The sequence below is a fragment of the Boleophthalmus pectinirostris genome, unplaced genomic scaffold (genome assembly GCF_026225935.1).
Source record: "Boleophthalmus pectinirostris isolate CB_2022bp ecotype Guang Dong unplaced genomic scaffold, ASM2622593v1 HiC_scaffold_12, whole genome shotgun sequence".
In the NCBI taxonomy this organism is placed as follows: domain Eukaryota; kingdom Metazoa; phylum Chordata; class Actinopteri; order Gobiiformes; family Gobiidae; genus Boleophthalmus; species Boleophthalmus pectinirostris.
This window is the reverse complement of record NW_026571018.1, coordinates 33,929,513-33,951,692: the sequence shown is the minus strand read 5'-3', so window position 1 is coordinate 33,951,692 and position 22,180 is coordinate 33,929,513. Positions and strand designations below refer to the sequence as shown.

Here is a 22,180-nt window from a genome sequence, read left to right as displayed (position 1 = left end):
CTGGAGATGTGTTTTGTTTCATTCACACACATTTTTGAGTAACTGTTTATTATTAGTCTGTCTGCATCTCCAAAGCTCAACATGCTCTGTTCCACCTTGTGATGTCATGAAGTTGTAGTTTTCAGATTAACAGTAACATTTTACTTTTAGTTCAGTAAATACTGGCAATTCCAAATGATTCTAGTGAAGGTGTACTGAGTTTAAAATCACAGTAGAGCACTTCCTGTATTACCACATGACATCACAAGGTGGAAGAACTCAGCCTAAATATGCAGGATTCGTGAACTAAACGTGAGAATGACAAAACACAACTTGTGTATGCTACTGATGAGGAAACGTTATAACATAACAAGAATGAATAATATCACTTAAATCAATAGTTCAGTTTTATTTAAAGGTAAATCAATGTAATTTTTCCAGATGTGTTCCATAGAATGATATTAAACTTGGATTTAACATGTGCTCTTGTTGTGTCCATGGGCAAGACACCTTTTTAACATCTTCATTAAGACAAATGGGTAGCAGCCCAATCACTAGAAAAGTGACATAGTATAACTTTAGGATTAAAAGGGAACTATGAGCATAAAAGAGAAAATCAATGCTCCTATATCTTTGTATCACTTCATGCTAAGACCGTTCTAGCATGGAGGTCCCTGACTCTCTGGAGACTGCTGCGGCTGCTGCGGCTGCTGCGGCTGCTGCGGCTGCTGCGGCTGCTGCGGCTTCTCTCGGTGGCAGAACTTCTCCAGTATTTCCAGGGAACATTCTCTGTGGCAGCATGTCTCTACTAGATTGTTCCATGCTTGTCTCCTCTCATTGAATGTCTGAGTTGCTGGAAAAACAAAACATGAGGGAATAATAAACACATGATCTTCTGTAAAACCAGTATGGACAGCTAAGTCCATGACAAGTATATGATCATTAAAAAACAAACAAACAAACAAAAAAAAAAACATATACTAATTTTCTTGAAACCATATGACAGGTCTCAGTGCAGTTTAACAGGACTAGTCAGGTCGGGTCAGGAGGTCAGGGCAGTTTGAGGTGAGGAAGACAAGTGTCTCTGCTCTGTGTCCTGCAGCATCACAGCAGTGTCCAGGAGGAACCAGGTCAACACAACAATTTAATCTGAATTGCAAAAACATAGGACACGATGTCCCATTTATTTATAATTTGGTCTGTTGGTTTTGATAATCCAATCAGAAACTGATTATCCAATCAGTGGGCAAAATGATTCACTATGATTGTCTTGTTTGGCCTTTCAGTTTCAATGCTGAAATTCATGATAAAATAAAGGATTAGAGTTATTTGATCTGTATGGACAGGAGACCGAATGTCAAAGACATTCAAAATGTTCAGAGAAGGTTCACTTTCCTTCAACACTACGCCTTGGAATTAGTTGATTTTTACATTTTTTTTATGACCAAGTCTAAAAAGTTTAAAATATAATAACAATTAGACAAATAAATCATATTAACAATTTTTTTGTCCACTTAACTTTTATATTAGATGTTTTATTTGAAGTCGAGTTTCCATTGACCTACTTCTTTGTCTGCTGTACAGAAACCCTCGCTCTCCACAGACAAACTGAATAGCGTCCACCAGTTCAGCCCCACACAAGGTCTGTGGTTCACCTCCAACCAGAACCAGTAGAGCCATCAAGAGGCAGGCACGCTGAAGCCATGATACTGCCATGGACGATCTCAACTCTAGTGCAATAAAAGAAAAAAACAAATAAGTAACAACATGATTGTACACAGATTATATGGACTGAAACCTCAGGCTAAACAAGGTTTAACTATAACAAACTGAGGTCCAAGACACGTCAGAATCTTAAATGAATAATTACCAGCTTTACCAGTTCTCAGTGTTGGGAAGTTACTGAATAATCAAAATCTAAATTATGTATTCAGAACTTAAGTAAATGTTTTCCTGTATTTCTATTTCAGAAAATGGTTACTTTTTAAATATTAAAGTAATACATTGCTGTACTTTTTTTTTGCAATTTAGGCCCCAAACTGCACAGTAAAAAAAGAAAAGATAATAATCAGATACCATATTTTTCGGACTATAAGGCCCACTTAAAATCCTTCAGTTTCCTCAAAAATCAACAGTGAAATATATAATCTTGTGCTCCTTATGTATTAATTCTGGTTTACTGACCTTGAACCGATTTCCACAATTTCTCATGAAAACTCAGAGCCACAAACCAGCTTGAACAAACTACTGAAAAGGGTGTTCAGACCGATGGAAACGGAATACGAAAAAGACATTTTCCTTCTTTCATGCTTCTATTTGTGCATCCGATAATGCAGCAGGAATTTACCATTATCGGGGATAAATACGCGAGGTTACGCACTGTGTTTGACCGCTATCGTGTTTCTTGCCTCCGACCAAAATATTTCCCAGCATTCAACGCGGGCTTTTAATAACAATGACGTCAGCTGAAACTCGCCTACACCTGTTACGACTCCAGCTTGGGTCTATATTTTGTGGGTGCATGTGTGTGCTGCTGCTGTTGACTCTCTCCCCTCCCTTCCAGATTCCAGAGTGGGAGGACCAACCCAACGAGTTGCACCTGATTGTGGGTGTGGCCATCTTTAAAAGCTGGTTGCTGGACACCGTCCTTTCTCCTCTCTCCTCTCAACCGTGCGGGCACACCTTTGTTACCACCTTGTTTTTAAATAATTATCTGTTTTTGTGCTCTTTTTAAACTCCCTCTTGTTTGAACCCTGAGCCTTTTTGTAACAATACCTTAGTTATGTACAATTTCAACTCACGGGTAGTACATTTGGACAGTCGTATTCTGCTCCAGTAGGGCTCTGACTAAAGGGGACACATGTTGACAGGACAATTTATCCATCAAATAATACTCCCACCATAGAATCACCATTATTCACTCATTTATATATATTTCAGTAGAGGCACTCTTTTCGACAGGCCTATATTCTATCAAATAAGACTCCCACTATAGAAGAGAAAGAAATGACTGGAAACACTGAAAGCTTTAGATTTAATAAATATAGGCCACAGTGTGAATTTCCTTTTATAATATAAGAATATTTTATTTATACAGCACCTTTTCTAACAAAGTTACAAAGTTTTCTTCACATGGAAACAAAATAAAATAAAATACAATGTAATGAAAATGAGAGCGATAAAATCAAATATTGAATCCAAACTATTCAATCATCTAATATGGATATTCTGCCGCAAATCTAACTCAGCTGGTCCAAACATACAATAAAACCAATGCACTTTAAAAATGTGACTTGTTACTCCACTTCTGCCTCGGAAGCTCAAATCGACGGGTAACTCAGGGTGGTGAATGCCTGGACTAAATGATCAGTCTCAAGTGTCGTCTGTTTGTTTCGCTTAATGCGCCTTATAATCCGGTGCACCTTATAGTCCGCAGATGAGCGCAGCAAAGAATAAACCAGTTTTAATACTATGTTGCTTTGTAGACTTTAAATTGCAGCTTAATGTGAATTTGAATATGTTACAAAATACATGTTATTGCAAGTATTTCTGTAACTAATACATTTTGAAAGTATTCTTCCCATCACTGGCAGTTATTTGATTTTAACGTTATTTTAAAAGTCAAAATCAGGATAAAAATGTGCATCAACATACTGTATTAGACCTCAGCACATATAATAACAATAACAATAACACTAGTAGAGTTAAACTTGAGTCCTCACCTGTTAAACAGCAAGAGCAGATCAGCAATAAGGATATGAAATGACTGAAGCCAGTGGATTTGTACTCTGCTCTTTATAAAACTAAATATAGGCCGAGTAAACAGGATTCGTCTCTGTTGTGTAAGAATTTATCGAGCGCGTCTGCAAATATTACCATTGCTTTCTGTGATGTTTTGGAGACTTGATTTCCTGACCTAACTGGGTTTATTTGTAACATCTTGTCATCTTGTGGGCTCTTTCTTATTCTTATTCTCTGGTTCTGCCACTTAGGAGCTCCATTTGCATTGTCATTTGTGTCAGCTTCAGTCAGTAGAAGGTTCCACTCTGGCCTCACGCACTTCCATTCTTCCTCTTTTGTGGCTGATTCTCGTCTCCTTCGCTTCTAGGTGGTAGAGAAAATCCAGTCTTGTCTGTGGCGGTGGACGGCGGTGGATAGTCTGTGATGTGCAGTGTTGGGGAGTAACGGATTACATGTGTAGCAGTGCCCGCCTGCTGCCACCAGGTGGCGCCTGGATTTATAAAAGGGCACTCCCCATAGCGTCTCGTTCTCTGACCTCAGCGCAGGTAAACAACCGCTGTTCTCTAATTACAATTGCAATTATATAATTTAATGTGTGGCATTATTGTAGTGCCACCGCTCCTAGAGTCCCGATGTGAACGATTGAAGTTATGGCTCGTGAGTAAAGCTCCTGTTTGTATTTGCTGTTGATTGCCACAAGCGCCACTGTTCGCCGCTGTCCACGGTTGGGTCGGTGTTGCTGTCAGATGCCCCGGCCGCTCGGCGTCAAGCCTCGTGGATGTAGAAGCGTGTGTTTTGTGGGTCCAGGGTGGTCTTCGGCACGTCATCTGGTGGAGCGGTGGCCCTGTGAACGAGCTGCTGCTTTGTTTTACTGTGTTTTATATTTTAAGGACAAAATCACCGTACAGCTGCTTTTGTGACTGTTTTAATCGGCAGTTATGTGAACAGTGAATAGTCTACTCTTAAAGATAATCTAACAAAAGGAAACAAATGAATTATGGCAATAATAAATTACTTCATGTTTTGTAAGTCACTTGTCTCTGTCAATTAACGAACCTGTGAGCCTTTTTAGTTTAGTAAATTTAGTTTTAGTTTGTGGGCTAGGCCCAGTGGCGTTGTTGGTTTTATGTTAATTATATTATTTTGGGGTTCTCTTACACACCCCTCCCACATACCCCGCTCGCCACACATGTACCGGCATTACGTAATCAGAGTACAAATTATGAGTAACTGTATTCAGTTACAGTTACTGTTTCAATGAGTGGTAATTGGATTACAGTTACTCTGTTGAAATAAATGAATTACATGGCGGTATTTTCCTGTTTTCACATTTTGGGCTAAACCAGGACTAAATCAGGACTGAACTAGGACTAAATCAGGACTAAAAGCAGGACTAACCGGGACTAAACCAGGAGTAAAACCAGGTCTAAACTATATAACACCTAACAGTAGGTGTTGGATTGTCATTTCTCTATCAATAATATCTGTAATATGCTTAAGGAAAGACTGGACTTTTTATTGTCTTTTAGCACATAAAACATCTCATGTTAAGATTTCCTCATCTTTGCTTCTCTACAGGAAACAAAAGTCTCTTCATGGAGACTTGGGCTCAACACAGACAATTTGAAGAAAACAAACATGAATTTTCAGGATGTGTAGTTTTAAAAAGCATGGCAATATCAAGAAATCCAAAGTATTCAGATTACGTTACTAACTTTAAGTAATTTAATGGATTCCGTTACAAACTACATTTTTGGGTATGTAATCTGTAATCTGGAAGGGAATACATTTTAAAAGTCACCTCAAAAACATTGGTGCTGTGGTGTGTTCAAGTCAGAGCTGCGTAATGTCGTGCTACAGGTTCCTGACTAAAATATCATCTTCTGTATGTATTAGAGCTGCACGCCAGCTACAGATTACTATAAAGACATTATTTATTTAAAATGTTGTTATTATTTTATATTCTGCTTGTTCTGGATTAAATGTTTAAGCAAAACTATTATTAAACATGTATTTTAAAAAGAAAAAGTTTTAACATTACATATCTCAAAAGAAGTTACAGGTGGTTTCATAGCTCAAAAATACTGAGAAGAACAGACATTCTGACTGACTTCTCCATGAAGAAAGAAAGGTTTAATGCCATAGTGTGAGACATTTCTGACAGAGTAATAACATCTCCATGGAGAAAAGTATTTGATGGACCCTCAAATTGTTACACAATGCACCTTTAATGGGCCGTGTTACTTTATTCTCTCATCTGCGTTATGTTTACTCTTTAAAGTCATAAAATCAAAAAGGAAATTACACTTTTTCATTATATTCCAGTTTTTTGACACAGGCTATTATCTGTACTGGAGCAAGACAAATGTTGCTCAAATATATGAACAAAACTTTAACTATAATACTGTATTTTTTGAACAATAAGGTATAATATCAATAATGTTGAATTCTCTCATCTATTTTCATACATAAGGTGCACTGAATTATAAGACGCATTAAGTGAAACAAATGTACAACACTTGAGACTGATCCTTTAGTCCAGGCGTCCATTATCCATTGGCAGATCGTGGTGTAATTCACCCGGCGTTGCCTCTCTGTCTAGGTGAATGTGGATTATGAATGTGAATGTGGGTGAATAATTTAAGTTTGGATTTTTATTTCCTACGAGGAGGACTCAAATATATATTGAGTAATAATGTGTTTAATGCAGATTTGTGCACATTTGTTTATGTTTTACAGAAACAAAACTTAAAACCACATGGCTAATCTGCATAAACTATAAGTGCTGAAAAAAACAGCTCGCTCCTTGTGCACTGATGCAGTCAGCTTCAGTCTGACAAATTGCCTGGCACAACTCCGCATGTATTCGCCCTACACGAGTGTAAATCTGCAACTTTTGGATGTGTAATTTTTAGAATGCATTGAAAGTGAATGAGGGCGGCTCCACTGCATGTGCTAGGCGCGCATATGGAGCAGCACGTCCTGCACGGGTAGATTTCAGAAAAATAGGATCCCTCCTATTTTTTGGCGCTTTGATGTGTAAACACTGACACGTGCAGTGGAGCCAGGCCCCAACTCCACAATACTCCTGACTACAGTAGTCGTAATGCTCCAAGGTGTGGCTCAAAAGGTGTGGCTTTGTAGTTGTCGTACTAAAACATTTTGACAGATTTTAAGCATTGTGTACCACATAAAATCATAAAATCATTAGACTCTGTCGATTTTTGAATAAATTTAAGGATTTTAAGTGTATTTATAGTCCAAAAAATACGGTAATTTTAGAAATATATGGGAGGTGGTAATCTTTTCACTCTGTTGTAATTATTTGTTTAACAGTGTTTCTTGTATCTTTTGGACTGGAGCTTATGGCACTACCAGCAATCTAATGCATGTTTTATTCAGAAAAGGTGCAATATTACACAAAAAATGACCCTTGTGAGCTTTTAGCTGTGTTATAATGATGTTACGTCCTCAAAAATAGACCTGGAGATGTGCTTTGTTTCAATCTCACATTTTTGAGTAACTGTTTATTATTAGTCTGTCTACATCTCCAAAGCTCAACATGCTCTGTACCACCTTGTGATGTCATGAAGTTGTAGTTTTCAGGTTAACAGTAATGTTTTACTTTTAGTTCAGTAAATACTGGCATTTCCAGATGATTCTAGTGAAGGTGTACTGAGTTTAAAATCACATTAGAGCACTTCCTGTATTACCACATGACATCACAAGGTGGAAGAACTCAGCCTAAATATGCAGGATTCATGAACTAAACATGTGAGAATGACAAAACACAACTTGTGTATGCTATTGATGAGGAAACGTTATAACAAGAATGAATCATATCACTTAAAACAATAGTCCAGTTTTATTTAAAGGTGAACAATGTCAGTTTTCCAGATGTGTTCCATATGACATTAAACTTGCATTTAACATGTGCTCTTGTTGTGTCCATGGGCAAGACACCTTTCCAAGAATGCAAGATTCACTTAACTGGTTGAGTGTTTTACTTTGAATTTTAACATCTTCATTAAGACAAACGGGAGCCAGCAGCCCACTCACTAGAAAAGTTACCTAGTATAACTTTAGGATTAAAAGTGAACTATGAGCGTAAAAGAGAAAATCAATGCTCCTATATCTTTTTATCATGCTAAGACCGTTCTAGCATGGAGTTCCCCAGCTCTCTGGCTGTGACTGCTGCAGCTGCACTGGCTGCACTGGCTGCACTGGCTGCACTGGCTGCACTGGCTGCTCTAACTGCGACTGCTGCAGCTGCTCTGGCTGCACTGGCTGCGACTGCTCTTGCTCTTCTGGCTGCACTGGCTGCTTTGGCTGCTTAGGCTGCAGCTGCTGCGCCTTCTCTGGGTAGCAGATCAGGTCCAGCATTTCCAGGGTACATTCTATGTTGCAGCAGGCCTGTATTAGGTTCTTTCTGAGTGTCCTCTCATTGTGTGTCCGAGATCCTGGAAAACAAAACATAAGGGAATAATAAACACATGATCTTCTGTAAAACCAGTATGGACAGCTAAATCCATGACAAGTATATGATCATTAAAAAACAAACAAAAACATGTATGAATTTTCTTGAAACCATATGACAGGTCTCAGTGCAGTTTAACAGGACTAGTCAGGTCGGGTCAGGAGGTCAGGGCAGTTTGAGGTGAGGAAGACAAGTGTCTCTGCTCTGTGTCCTGCAGCATCACAGCAGTGTCCAGGAGGAACCAGGTCAACACAACAATTTAATCTGAATTGCAAAAACATAGGACACGATGTCCCATTTATTTATAATTTGGTCTGTTGGTTTTGATAATCCAATCAGAAACTGATTATCCAATCAGTGGGCAAAATGATTCACTATGATTGTCTCGTTTGGCCTTTCAGTTTCAATGCTGAAATTCATGATAAAATAAAGGATTAGAGTTATTTGATCTGTATGGACAGGAGACCGAATGTCAAAGACATTCAAAATGTTCAGAGAAGGTTCACTTTTCCTTCAACACTACGTCTTGGAATTAGTTGATTTTTACATTTTTTTTATGACCAAGTCTAAAAAGTTTAAAATATAATAACAATTAAGACAAATAAATCATATGGAGTATTTTTTGTCCACTTAACTTTTATATTAGATGCTTTATTTGAAGTCGAGTTTTCCATTGACCTACTTGTGTGTTTACTGTAATATATCCCTCCAATGTCACAGTAAAACTGAATAGCGTCCACCAGTTCAGCCCCACACAAGGTCTGTGGTTCACCTCCAACCAGAACCAGTAGAGCCATCAAGAGGCAGGCACGCTGAAGCCATGATACTGCCATGGACGATCTCAACTCTAGTGCAATAAAAGAAAAAAACAAATAACAACATGATTGTACACAGATTATATGGACTGAAACCTCAGGCTAAACAAGGTTTAACTATAACAAACTGAGGTCCAAGACACATCAGAATCTTAAATGAATAATTACCAGCTTTACCAGTTCTCAGTGTTGAGAAGTTACTAAATAATCAAAATCAAAATTATGTATTCAGAACTTAAGTGTTTTCCTGTATTTCTATTTCAGAATATAGTTACTTTTTAAATATTAAAGTAATACATTGCTGTACTTTTTTGCAATTTAGGCTTCAAACTGCACAGTAAAAATGAAACGATAATAATAAGATACCATATTTTTCAGACTATAAGGCCCACGTAAAATCCTTCAATTTCCTCAAAAATCAACAGTGTGATTTGTAATCTTGTGCTCCTTATGTATTAATTCTGGTTGTGCTTACTGACCTCGAACCTATTTTATGTGGTACACGGCGCTCAAAAATCTGTCAGAATGTTTTAGTACGACTTTGGTAAACTACGAAGCCACACCTGCTTGATGGATTAAAAAAAAAGAATTAAATGATCCACCCACATTCATAATACACATTCACCAAGACGCCGAGGCAACGCTGGTGTTCTGTCAAAATGTGCTGCCCTGTCGAAATGAGCTACCCGCAGCCTAAATCAAATGTAACATCAACCAGTTCACATTATCTTGTCAAAATAAGATCCTTTACGTTTTTCCATGTACAGTTGAATAGATCCAATAAAGCCTGACCTCCCCAGTTTTACAACATATTTCTTTGGATTAGAGACACGGGTTTGATGCTTTTTGTACACGGTGATCACACTTTATACCTTAGTTATGTACAATTTCAACTCATTTATACGAACATGTGTAGGTAGTACATTTGGACAGTCGTATTCTGCTCCAGTAGGGTTCTGATTAAAGGGAGCATATATCGACAGGACAATTTAGCCATTGAATAATGCTCCTACTGTGGAATCACCATTATTCACTCATTTAGATGAATTTGGGTAGAGGAGCTCATTTCGACAGGCCTATATATTCTATCAAATAAGGCTCCTGCTCTAGAAGCAAAAGAAATGACTAGAACCACACTGAAATCTTTATATTAAATAAATATAGGCCATAGTGTGAATTTTCTATTATAATATAGTGATATATTATTTTATACAGCATCTTTCCTAACAAAGTGACAATGTTTTCTACACATGGAAACAAAAAAATACAATGTAATGAACATGAGAACGATAAAATCAAATAATGAATCCAAACTATTCAATCATCTAATGTAAGTATTCTGCTGCAAATCTAACTCAACTGGTCCAAACATACAATAAAACCAATGCACTTTTAAAATGTGACTTGTTACTCCACTTCTGCCTCGGACACTCAAATCGATGGGGAACACAAATCGACAGAACACTGGATGAGTAACGCCACTATCTGCCAATGGATCGTGGATGCCTGGGCTAAGGATCAGTCTCAAGTGTCGTTTGTTTGTTTCGCTTAATGCACCTTATAATCCGGTGCGCCTTATACAGTCGTCCATCACTATATCACGGTTCACTTATCACGGTCTCACTGTTTCACAAATTTTTTTGTGTGCAACTTTTTTTTACAATGTATGAAACGCACATTGTGTTCCTCCCCCTGCGTCCTGATTGGCTAAGAGACTGCAGACCACTGTCGATCAATCTCCTCTGTGTCGTGTCTCCTGTACAGTACAGAATGTGTTCAGCTCACCAAATTTACATAAATGTTAGATCTGTATCAGTGTGATTCTGAAGTGCTGTATGTTTGCAAGTTTTTTCCCGACAAAACCCACAATGTCAACGAAATGTTCTGCACTGACAAAGGCTCCTGCGGTCAGACCCAAAAGACAGAGGAAGATGATAACCATTGCACAAAAAGTTGGACTTTTGGACACGCTGAAGGAAGGTAGAAGTTACACGCTGTAGCAGAGTCCTGCACCGGGTCAGGTACCCGTAAATAGTTGATGAAAACGGCGGGTTTTAAGGTTCGGGAATTTTACGGGCGAGTATGCGGGCGGGATTACACATGGGCGAGTCAGGACTAAACCAGAACTAAACCAGGTCTACACCAGAACTACACCAGAAGTAAACCAGGACTAATCTTGGACTTAAGAGAGAGAACACCGAAGCAGGGTGTCCGTAAAGCGCGATCGGGCGATGGCCGCGTTTACCTCCGTGAGGTGCTGACCTGAGCTGGTCCTTTCTCCTACTGTCACCTCTGAGGCGAGTGCGGTGCTGTACTGTGTAGTGCAGGACTCTGCGCTGTAGGGCTCAATTACAGAATAAATTAATCTTCAGTTTGTTACATAAAGAAGGAGGAAACTAACATAAGGATGACAGCAGCAATAAGTTTTAAGAAGGATGCAAAAATGGTTGTAACTGTCCTGTCTGAGAAAAGTGTATAAAGTGTGTGCTGAGGGGTTTTACAGCCTTAAAATAGATAATAATTGTAAAATATAAAGTTGACTATTTCGTGGATTTCGCCTATTGTGGGTTATTTTTAGAACATAACCCTGATAAACGAGGGACCACTGTAGTTCGAAAAATACGGTAATAAAAAAACACACCCCACCACAGATACGCAGACGAACGCAGCAAAGAATAAACCAGTTTTAATCCTATGTTGCTTTGTAGACTTAATATGAATTTGAATGTTACAAAATAAATATTATTGCAAATATTTCTGTAACTAATACATTTTGAAAGTATTTTTCCCATCATTGGCAGTTATTTGATTTTAAAGTTATATTAAAAGTCAAAATCAGGATAAAAATGTGCATCAACATACTGTATTAGACCGCGGCACATATAATAACAATAACAATAACACTAGTAGAGTTAAACTTGAGTCCTCACCTGTTATACAGCAGGAGCAGATCAGCAATAAGGATATGAAATGACTGAAGCCAGTGGATTTGTACTATGCTCTTTATAAAACTAAATATAGGCCAAGTAAACAGGATTCGTCTCTGTTGTGTAAGAATTTATCGAGCGCGTCTGCAAATATTACCATTGCTTTCTGCGATGTTTTGGAGACTTGATTTCCTGACCTAACTGGGTTTATTTGTAACATCTTGTCATCTTGTGGGCTCTTTCTTATTCTTATTCTCTGGTTCTGCCACTTAGGAGCTCCATTTGCATTGTCATTTATCTCAGCTTCAGTCAGTAGAAGGTTCCAATCTGACCTCACGCACTTGCATTCTTCCTCTTTTGTGGTTAACGCTCGTCTCCCTCGCTTCCAGGTAGTAGAAAAAAACTAGTCTTGTCTGTGAGTTACACCTTTGTTGTGACACTGACTGGTATTTCCAATCATTGAGAGTGTTGTGGTGCTTCTATGGCCACGTGTATTGGAAGCTCTGGGATGTCTGTTGCAGTGATGGGTGGTGGTGGATGACAGTAGATGCTGGTGGATAGTGGTGGATGATGGTGGAAGGTGGTGGAAGGCAGTGGATGGTGATGGATGACAGTGGATTGCGGTGGACAACAGTGGATTGTGGTGGATGGCGGTGGAAGGTGGTGTATGACAGTGGATGGCGGTGGAAGGTGGTGTATGACAGTGCATGGCGGTGGATGACAGTGGATGAGAGTGGGTGGTGATGGATGACAGTGGATTGCGGTGGACAACAGGGGATTGCGGTGGATGGCGGTGGATGACTGGAACGCGGTGGATGATAGTGGAAGGTGGTGAAAGGCGGTGGATGACAGTGGAAGGTGGTGGATGGTGGTGGATGACAGTGGAAGGCGGTGGATAACAGTGGAAGGCGGTGGATAACAGTGGAAGGCGATGGATGACAGTGGATGTTGGAGGAAAGCGGTGGATGACATTGGAAAGCGGTGGATGACAGTGGAAGGTGGTGGAAGGCGGTTGATGACAGTGGATGGCAGTGGAAGGTGGTGGATGGCAGCGGAAGGCGGTGGATGATAGTGGAAGGCGGGGGATAACAGTGGAAGGCGGTGGATGACAGTGGATGTTGGTGGAAGGCGGTGGATGACAGTGGAAGGCGGTGGATGACAGTGGAAGGCGGTGGATGACAGTGGAAGGCGGTGGATGACAGTGGAAGGCGGTGGATGACATTGGAAGGCGGTGGATGACAGTGGAAGGCGGTGGATGACATTGGAAGGCGGTGGATGACATTGGAAGGCGGTGGATGACAGTGGAAGGCGGTGGATGACATTGGAAGGCGGTGGATGACATTGGAAGGCGGTGGATGACAGTGGAAGGCGGTGGATGACATTGGAAGGCGGTGGATGACAGTGGAAGGCGGTGGATGACAGCGGTGGATGACATTGGAAGGCGGTGGATGACAGTGGAAGGCGGTGGATGACAGTGGAAGGCGGTGGATGCCTTTGCCCCTCTCTCTGTAACTGCTCCTGTCAGGCTCCTCATTATGGTCTTAAAATGTTCATTATTAACCCAGTCTACATGATTCTGGTGTTTTTATTTCACTGTTCCATCCATAAATCAATTCCTATTCCTAATAAGAAACTTGGCTCCAAATTCCCTTGCATAACTTCAAATCTCGATTAGCTTCATTTGACTGGAACTGAACACTATGGATGATGTCACACTCCCTTAGTCCACTTCTTTATACAGTCTATGGTCATAACCCAAAAGTGTGTATTTATTTAGCCAGGAAGCTATGCTGTTACTCTAAGCTTACCAAGGCTGCACCATGGATCTATAATAAAAACTGGATAAGACACTCCTCCCTCTGTCCAGGCTAAAGACTGACTAGTGGCTGGTCCAGGTAGTGCAGCTCTTAAGAGCTTGGGCCCAGAAAGAATTCTCCCATAGAAGCACAAAGCATTTTGCAGGAACTCAAACTGCCCGTGTTCGGCTGACAGGGCATCCACAACTTTGACAAATGTCGGATTTAGTGGGTTTCTTTTCTGTTTTCACAACATAAACAGTCTAAAAATTTGCTTTATAAGACTTAGACTTGCCCCGCTCTGAGCCCGCGCTAGCTCCACTCTAGCAGCTCTCACTCTGATTGGTCGAAACGCCCCTACTGATGAAGTAAATGCGGAAGAGACAATTATTTTGAGCCCATGTGCCAATGAGCACAGGCCACTGAAAACAATACAACGAAAAAAAAAACACTGTTAACCACTGTGAATAATTACGATGCTCGAAATGCATAAGATAATTGAGGAATAACTTTGGACCACTGCAAAATGTTGTAAACAAACAAAATAATGAGATAAATAAGTTTGTTAAAGCTTCATTGTAATTACTGCAGTAATCTAAATTATAATACTACATGTACACTGTTATATATGACATGAATCAATGGTGCTCCACTGCAAACTCAGGATGATTTAGGCAGTCAAAGGTTTCCTTTTTCATCCTTTCCGTGGATCAGTACTGCCCATCGCCTTCGCCTTTCCCTATTTTTCAATTCCGATGGGAAGGGAAACAGTTTGAACAGGGGTTTGCAGTCACACACATCTGATTCTCGGCTTTGTCAATAGACACATCCTACTGTAAGATCAAACATGGCGGTTTGATGCTCACTTTTTCGGACAATCCTTCCCAGTATGCACTGCGCAATGACCAGAAGTCAGAGATTCTTGATGCGTGTATTGGTTACATGAAAAAAGTACCCGCCTACCCTTGAGCGAATGAATTCTAACACTGCGTGGTCAGACAGTTTCTACTAAGTGGAACCAGCTGATGAATCAGGCTACCTCAGTGCACCAAACATCCACTATCACAATAACACTAGTAGAGTTAAACTTTAACTTCCTGTTAAATAGCAGGAGCAGATCAGCAATAAGGATATGAAATGACTGAAGCCAGTGGATTTGTACTCTGCTCTTTATAAAACTAAATAAAGGCAGAGTAAACCGGATTCATCGCTGTTGTGCAAGAATTTATCGAGTGCACGTTGCCATCTACAAATATTGGCATTGCTTTCTGTGACTTTTTTCTTATTAAACTGAATCGGGGTATTTTGTTTGGCCACAGATCACCAACATCTGAAAATGGAACTTTGTTATAATTTAAATTTCAAACTTTGGACTTTCATGACAGGGAAAGTTGACAAACCATTTTAAGTGGACTAGCCTCTCAACACTGCAGCAATACATGCATCCCAAATTTTGGACTTCTGGTCATCCCGCAATGCATACTGGGAAGGATCCTCCGAAAAAGTGAGCATCAAACCGCCATGTTTGTTTTCCCAGTGGGATGCATCTATTGACAAAGCTGATCTTTTCTAGTCTTTTGAACCAGATCGCTTTTGTTTCTGGTTCTGATATTGTCATATTTTTGTTTTGGGATTCGTACATTGTAATTGTGTGGTTGTTGGATCCTAACAGCGGAAAACGGGCTTCGGAAGTTTCTGAACTCCGTAACTGCAAAAGGGAATCAGATCTGTGTGACTGCAAACCTTCGTTCAATCTGTTTCTCTTCCCAACGGAATAGAAAAATAGTGAAAGGCGAAGACGATGGGCAGAATTGATCCACAGGAAGGACGAAAAAGGAAACCTTTGGCTGCCTAAATCATCCTGAGTTTTGTATGTGGAGCACCATCAAAGCAAAGTCCCATTTGTTAATGGAGAGGTGCAGAAGGAAACAGACTGACCTGCACTTTCTTGTTCTTGTGGGTTTACAGCAACATCAGGTCTTGGTCTCTTTGCAGTGGAAGTTGTTTCTTGGTGAACAGCTGCTGCTTTTCGCTTTGGCGTTGACTTTTTAAATTCGTAACCAAGGTTGAATGAGGGATCGGGATTTTGCTTTGTTGGCACTCCACGTACAAAATGTTCACTGCAAACTCGGGATGCTTTAGGCAACCAAAGGTTAACTTTTTTGTCCTTCCTGTAGATCAATCCTGCCTATCACCTTCGCCTTTCACTATTTTTCAATTCCATTGGGAAGGGAAACAGTTTGAACAGAGGTTTGCAGTCACACTGATCTGATGCCCTTTTGCAGTTATGGAGTTTGCAAACTTCCAAAGCCCATTTCTTGAGCTGTTTTCTGCTGTTAGGACATCCAACAACCACATAATTAAGGATGTCTGAATCCCAAAACTAAAATAAGACAATATCAGAACCAGAAACAAAAGTGATATTGTTCAGAAGATCGGCTTTGACAATAGACGCATCCTATTGGGAAAACAAACATGGTGGTTTGATGCTCACTTTTTTGGAGGGTCCTTCTCAGTATGCATTGCGTAATGACTGGAAGTCCAAAATTCGGCATGCATGAATAGATTGGTGTAGTCATTTCCTTTAAAACATCCACAATAAATAGACACTGTTTATTATTCATTCTTTATTTTCTAGCAAAAATCAATGAAATGTAATCCCTTACACCCCCATTTCAATGCAGTTGGCTCTATATGGACAACATCAGCCACTCCATAATGCAAAACTCTGAAAAAGTGCGTATTAATTTAGCCAGGAAGCTAAGCTATGCTAAGCTACTCTAAGCTAAGCAAGGCTGCGCTAACAAAGCCGAGTGAAGTCCCGCGGGGAGCTCTTCAGTTGCAGTACTTCTCCAGGGCCAGAAGGCTGCAGGGGCTTTCACAACACTCCTGAACGATGCCCCGTCGCTCTGAATGGTGGACTGAAGAGAGGGAAAATGAAAATATGTTTGAGAAATGATTTTTATGGTGTTAAGCTAGAGAAACTCTTAAAGGCAATACACCAGACTTCTAGCCCGTGAATCTGAGCAAAATTTAACCCCGGACAGAGATATTTTGTATTAGCAGGTTGTATTTGAGATTAACATACACTGAAAATATCAATGCTTCCTGCAGAGCTTTATAGTTAGAGCAACTGCCTTCACAACAATTGCCGCCTGCCTTCACAATCTCGCTCAGAAGCACATAAATCTTCGCAAAACTATGGTTGTCGCGCTCTGGCTAACCAATTTTCACTGAATATTGTTCGTGCAGTGACCAGCAGCAGTGTGAATTATTTTGTATACCACTGACTGAAGTGCATTTAATAACAGGCATATCCTGAAATTTGCAAACAATAAAGTAACTGTGAGTCTCTTAACAGACATTGAGACCAGTCAAGAATCTGTGGTGGATGATTTTATCGACTGATTTGAATGCTTTTATTTGTCTATTAATGAATAAAGACATGCTAGAAGAATTTAAAGTCTTTTCAAGTCACCCCCTAGTGGCACTCATTCTGTAGTTCATGGAAAGAGGTTGAGTTTGTCTCTGAATATAAATATCTAGAGACAATTATTGACAGTGGCCTACGCTTTGAATCGAACACTGATGCCATCTGCAAGAAAGTGCAGCAAACACTGTTCTTTTTAAGGAAAATCAATTTGTTTAAAGTCAGTAATGCTCTTACGACCCTTTTTATCAGAGTTTTATTGAATCTATTCTTGCATTTTGTATTGTCTGGTGGTTCAGTGCCTTCTCTGTGTCAAGTAGAAATCGTCTGGCTCGGTTAGGGAAAGCGGCAGGTAAAACTGTCGGCTTACAGCTGCAAGACGTCTACGACAGAAGGGTAATTTGCAAGGCCCAGCAAATAATGGAGAGCCCTGAGCACCCGAGTTTAACCTCCTTCCTTTTGGGTGTCATCTGAGAATGTCCCAGATCGGAAATCAGACAGCTCAGACTGACTTTATTCCTGAAGCCATAAGTAGGATGAACACTCTTATAGCTTGGATCAATCGTGGTGAAATGTGGTTACATCTTCTGTTCTTTTTTTTTTTTTTTTTTAAGGGACTGTTTGTCTGCATTGTTGAGCTAAGCTTAAGCTGTGGTTTAGTGTATTACAGAATTGTATTGTATGTCTACTATATGACACTACTGCGCAACATTTTCCTTCTGGGACAATAATAAATTTGAAAGTTGATAATCAGAAAGTCCACACTGGCATTCTAGTTGTTGTTAGCTTTACTCTAACTCCGTTCTGGTCTCTGAAATTTGTGAAAAGTGCTCATCGGAGCAACGGTGAATAATTAGGATGTCCAGAAAGCATACTGTTGAAATGAACTAGTTTTTTGTTTTGTTTTGAGAAACTTAAAGACTTTAGAGTTAGATATAAGTAATTTGTGGTTGTAATAATAACACTGATTCCATTTATTACAATACTATACAATATACTGCTTTTACAACGTCTGCACTTGGGCAAAACTAATCTTATTTTACTGGTACACATGAAAAAAAGTGTCGTCTCACCGATGCCTGGGTGCACGTCTCTCTGGGGGTTGTAGTAGAAGCCCCTATCTCCACAGACCATGTTGAGGGCCTCCACCAGGTGAGGGCCACACAGGTGCTGAGAGCTGAAGGCCTCTGACCCGGGACACAGAGTCGCCACCAGCACCAAGAGACAAGCCGACTGCAGCCACGACATCGCCATAGTAGAGCTGTGAAGAAATACTGAATCAAATTACTTGAAATGAGATTATGGACCTTGTTTTGAGCAGTTAACAATTCATTATATCGCATTATTTACAGTAAAGAAATATATTGCGCTTTGGTTTTTGAATTGTTATTGGTCTTTAAACACACTCTTGAGCACTTTTGAATAGAAATGTCACATTTTAGAACTTTAAATATTCAATTGCACTGCCCTTACTATGATTTGGTGCTGGCACGACACCTACTGGTAGCAATGGGAGTTAAAAAAAAAAAAAAAAAAAAAAAGTTTAGTAATGATTTATGTATTTAAAACTGCGCTGGATTTCTACCTGTGACGTAACAATCCATGAAAATTTGAAATGTGATTTCTGAGACCTTGAGCAAGATGACGCATAAAACAGGATTATTGAAACAAGTGTGAATGAAGATGATTAATTTTTCAGACATGCTGGATATGCGTTACTCAAGTTATTTGCTCTCTGCATCACAAACACGGTACAGCTCTGGTAATTTTCACGTTAACACATACGTTAACTGATAATCTGCCATGGAGGGAGTAGTTTCTCATCACTGCTGACCTAAAACAAGAGAGTAAATGCCCAAATACATGTCTAATATTTGCCTGACTGTTTCTTACGCCGTGCAGTTAAATGCCTCTCCTAGTCAATTCAGCATAGTATTTAGTAGTTGTTTTTATTTATTTATTTATTTTTTTTTTTTTAGTAGATTTTCTCCCAGGTTTCAAATAACCATTATTATTCCAAGTACCATTATTTGTGCAATTTATTTTATTTATTTATTTATTTATTTTTTGTTAAACTGAAGCAAAACTGAAAAAAATACATAAATAAATAACAAACTTAACGGTGCACCATACACACCAGCTCAAAATTGGGACTGAACATGGATTAACCCTGCTAAGCCAGGACTAAAATCAGAACAGAACCAAATCATGTCTACACCAGGACTGACCATGAAAATGTGAGGTCAAACTAAGATTAAAATTCAGAAATTACTATTACACATCTTAGTATTCCTTATATTATATCCTTATATAATACCAAAATATCCTTGTTTGGAGTGTATATAGAAGTATTTGTAGAGAATATAGAAGTATACTTACTGTTGGAGTTGAAGGAGCAGGGAGATGATGAAGGTGAGATGGAGACTTGAGGATTTGGGGCAGTACAGCCGATCTCTGGGTCATTTATAGCCCTATCACCACTCCACTTTGCCACTTCCAGGCAAACGCTTTGAGCCACTTAGTAAAACAAACCAAACTAATGAGCCAATATGATGTGATCACCTGTCGGTCTGCTGCCCTTTCGCTCTTTATGTAACGTCATGGTGGACTGGCTCAGTGAGTCTGCTTCAGATGCGTCACACTTCAGATTGACCATTAGTGTGCAGTTTGAAATACTTTGAAATACTTTTCCATCATAAGGCTGATCTCAGAATTTCTCAGAGGTGTTTAGTAATTCCAAGTTTGTAGCTCTATGAGACGATGCGATGTGGCTAAAGCTAGAATTACCCTCCCTAAAATACTTCTGGTTTCTTGAATTTTTTACCTGGTCCCCAAAGGGTTGACCAGATTTTGTATTCACCCTGTGTGTCTGTGTGTCTGTCCACCTGCGACAATTCTGCCATTTATGAACCGATTGTCACCAAATTTCGTACGTGGGTCAAGCCCCCGTGCCCGATGCCACAAAGAAAGTTTGGTGACAATCCAAGGTAATTTGAGGTCACACGGGTCAATTGAAATGTCACACCATTATAAAGGATCGGCAATTTCGGCAATTTTTGAACCATCTGCGGCCTAAAATATTCCCTATTCCCTAACCCTAACCCAATCATCAGACAAGTTGGCACACACATAACCAGAATACACTGGATGTTACAGGTTGAAACTGGTCAAGGTCACTTGAAGGTCAAGGTAACCAAGGTCAAATATGGGTTTTTGGTCATAACTCCATGAAGGATGGAGCTAGAGCAACAGGAGTGTCTCAAAATCTCAGGAAAAAAAAAATCTATTTATAATTCGATGCATTTGTATAGTAAAATATGAATAGTTTTCCAGATAATCACTAATTAGAACAGTTCCTTTCTCTTTCATGCCGTTCAAATTCTAATTGGAATGAAAATAATTTCCATTTCTTGTTTTTCTGGTGATACACAACACACTGATCTACAGTCACACAACTAACAGATACACAACTCATGAAAAATGATATTTTCGTTACCCACTAGTAAACACAGACATTCTCATCAATCAATCAATCAATCAAACTTTATTTATAAAGCACTTTTCATACAAAAATGTAACACAAAGTGCTTTACACAGATTAAAAACAATCTCAACAACAAACAACCCCATTTATTTATCTTCTGCTTAATGTCAGCTCAACATATAAGTTGCTTTTACTGGAAATACAGTATTATTGGAAACTGTTTATTAACAGTCAGAGTTTGGTGAGAAATTATTACCGTATTTTCCGCACTATTAGGTGCTCTGGATTATAAGGCACACTTTCATTAAATGGTCTATTTTCGAACTTTTTTCACAAATAAACCGCGCCGGAGTTTAAAGGAAACACAACAGTTGGATGGGTGAGTGGGACTTTGTTTGTCGCGTTCACGGTGACTCTGGGCTTTGTTCAGTTGTGGCGTGTAGGGAGGGTGCTGTCTGGCTTGTCGGCGTGTTCGCAGTGACTCAGTTGTTCAGTTGTGTCGCTGTCCGCTCCATGTGTGTTTGCGTGTTCTGCGGGTGATGCGGCTTTGTAGTTTACTGAAGTCGTGCTGGGACACCCGAGTGGATTTGTGTATGGGGCGCTCTGGATTGCGGGGCACGCGGTCGTTTTTTGATTAGAGGCGTAAGCGGGCGTCTAATAGCCCAGAAAATACGGTATTTCATATTTTCATATCCGCTTTTTTTTTTTTTTTACCTGCATTCTTTCTTATTCTTTCAATTCTTTCAATCACCCACTCCAAAGAGGACCAACCAAAACAAGGTCACTGAGACTGCTGACACAGTGGGGGTGTTTTATATGCATCTCTATTGGCGGACTGTCAAAAATGTTTTAGGATTGTCTAAAAAAGGTCTTAAACAACACATTTTCAGGAGCCTGTGTTCATACGAGCGTTCATGTGTCCTATGAACACGCAGGACTTTTGATTTTCAACAAAAAGGTGACAGCGTCTTACTGTACAACTGTTTTTCTGCTCAGACTATGTAAAAATAGAGCTCTCAAAAACAGTATTAACAAACTAATAATAATAATACATCGGTTTTATATAGCGCTTTTCACGGTAACACAAAGACGCTTCACAAAAAAGTAACAAAACTGATATTCCATTTTTGCTGCAGACTTCTTTTCAGACTCCGGATTGGAACTTTGAGGACTCAAATGTCGAACGCAGGACAAAGGCGCTTTACTCCATCATGCATAAATCATTCAAAATACAACTCTGAGTAAGCAAATGATGACGGAAAACCATTATAAACTGATAAAAAAGTGAAAGTGGAGTTTGTATAATATGCCGCCTTTAAAATGACTCCATGAATCCAGCTCCTTTTTCACTTGTGTACATCAGCGCTTGCATTTTAGACTATTGTTGAGCCGAGCATCGAGCGCACCATGACCCCGGGAAAGCAGCTCTCACTCAGAATGTCATTAGCATTTCATTTAACAGTATTTCTCAGCGAGTCTGCCCCCATAGACAACAGTACACGGCTCCCAAAGTGATCCCAGCTCACTGCCG

At 39.6% G+C, this 22,180-nt stretch overlaps 2 protein-coding genes across 2 annotated transcripts; both read right to left on the bottom strand.

Annotated features, from left to right (window-relative positions):
- Window positions 1–283: 283 nt before the first annotated feature.
- LOC110172781 (insulin-like growth factor I) lies at window positions 284–3,759 on the bottom strand. Its single transcript, XM_020938716.2, has 3 exons — window positions 3,702–3,759; window positions 1,545–1,709; window positions 284–832 (listed from the first exon to the last, which is right to left on the bottom strand). The coding sequence occupies exons 2-3, from the start codon at window positions 1,693–1,695 to the stop codon at window positions 639–641; spliced, it is 345 nt and encodes a 114-aa protein (XP_020794375.2). The 5' UTR covers window positions 1,696–1,709; window positions 3,702–3,759; the 3' UTR covers window positions 284–638.
- Window positions 3,760–16,570: 12,811 nt separating this feature from the next.
- LOC110172772 (insulin-1-like) lies at window positions 16,571–18,413 on the bottom strand. The gene is made up of 2 exons (XM_020938706.1): window positions 18,239–18,413; window positions 16,571–16,656 (listed from the first exon to the last, which is right to left on the bottom strand). The coding sequence occupies exons 1-2, from the start codon at window positions 18,411–18,413 to the stop codon at window positions 16,571–16,573; spliced, it is 261 nt and encodes an 86-aa protein (XP_020794365.1).
- Window positions 18,414–22,180: the final 3,767 nt, after the last annotated feature.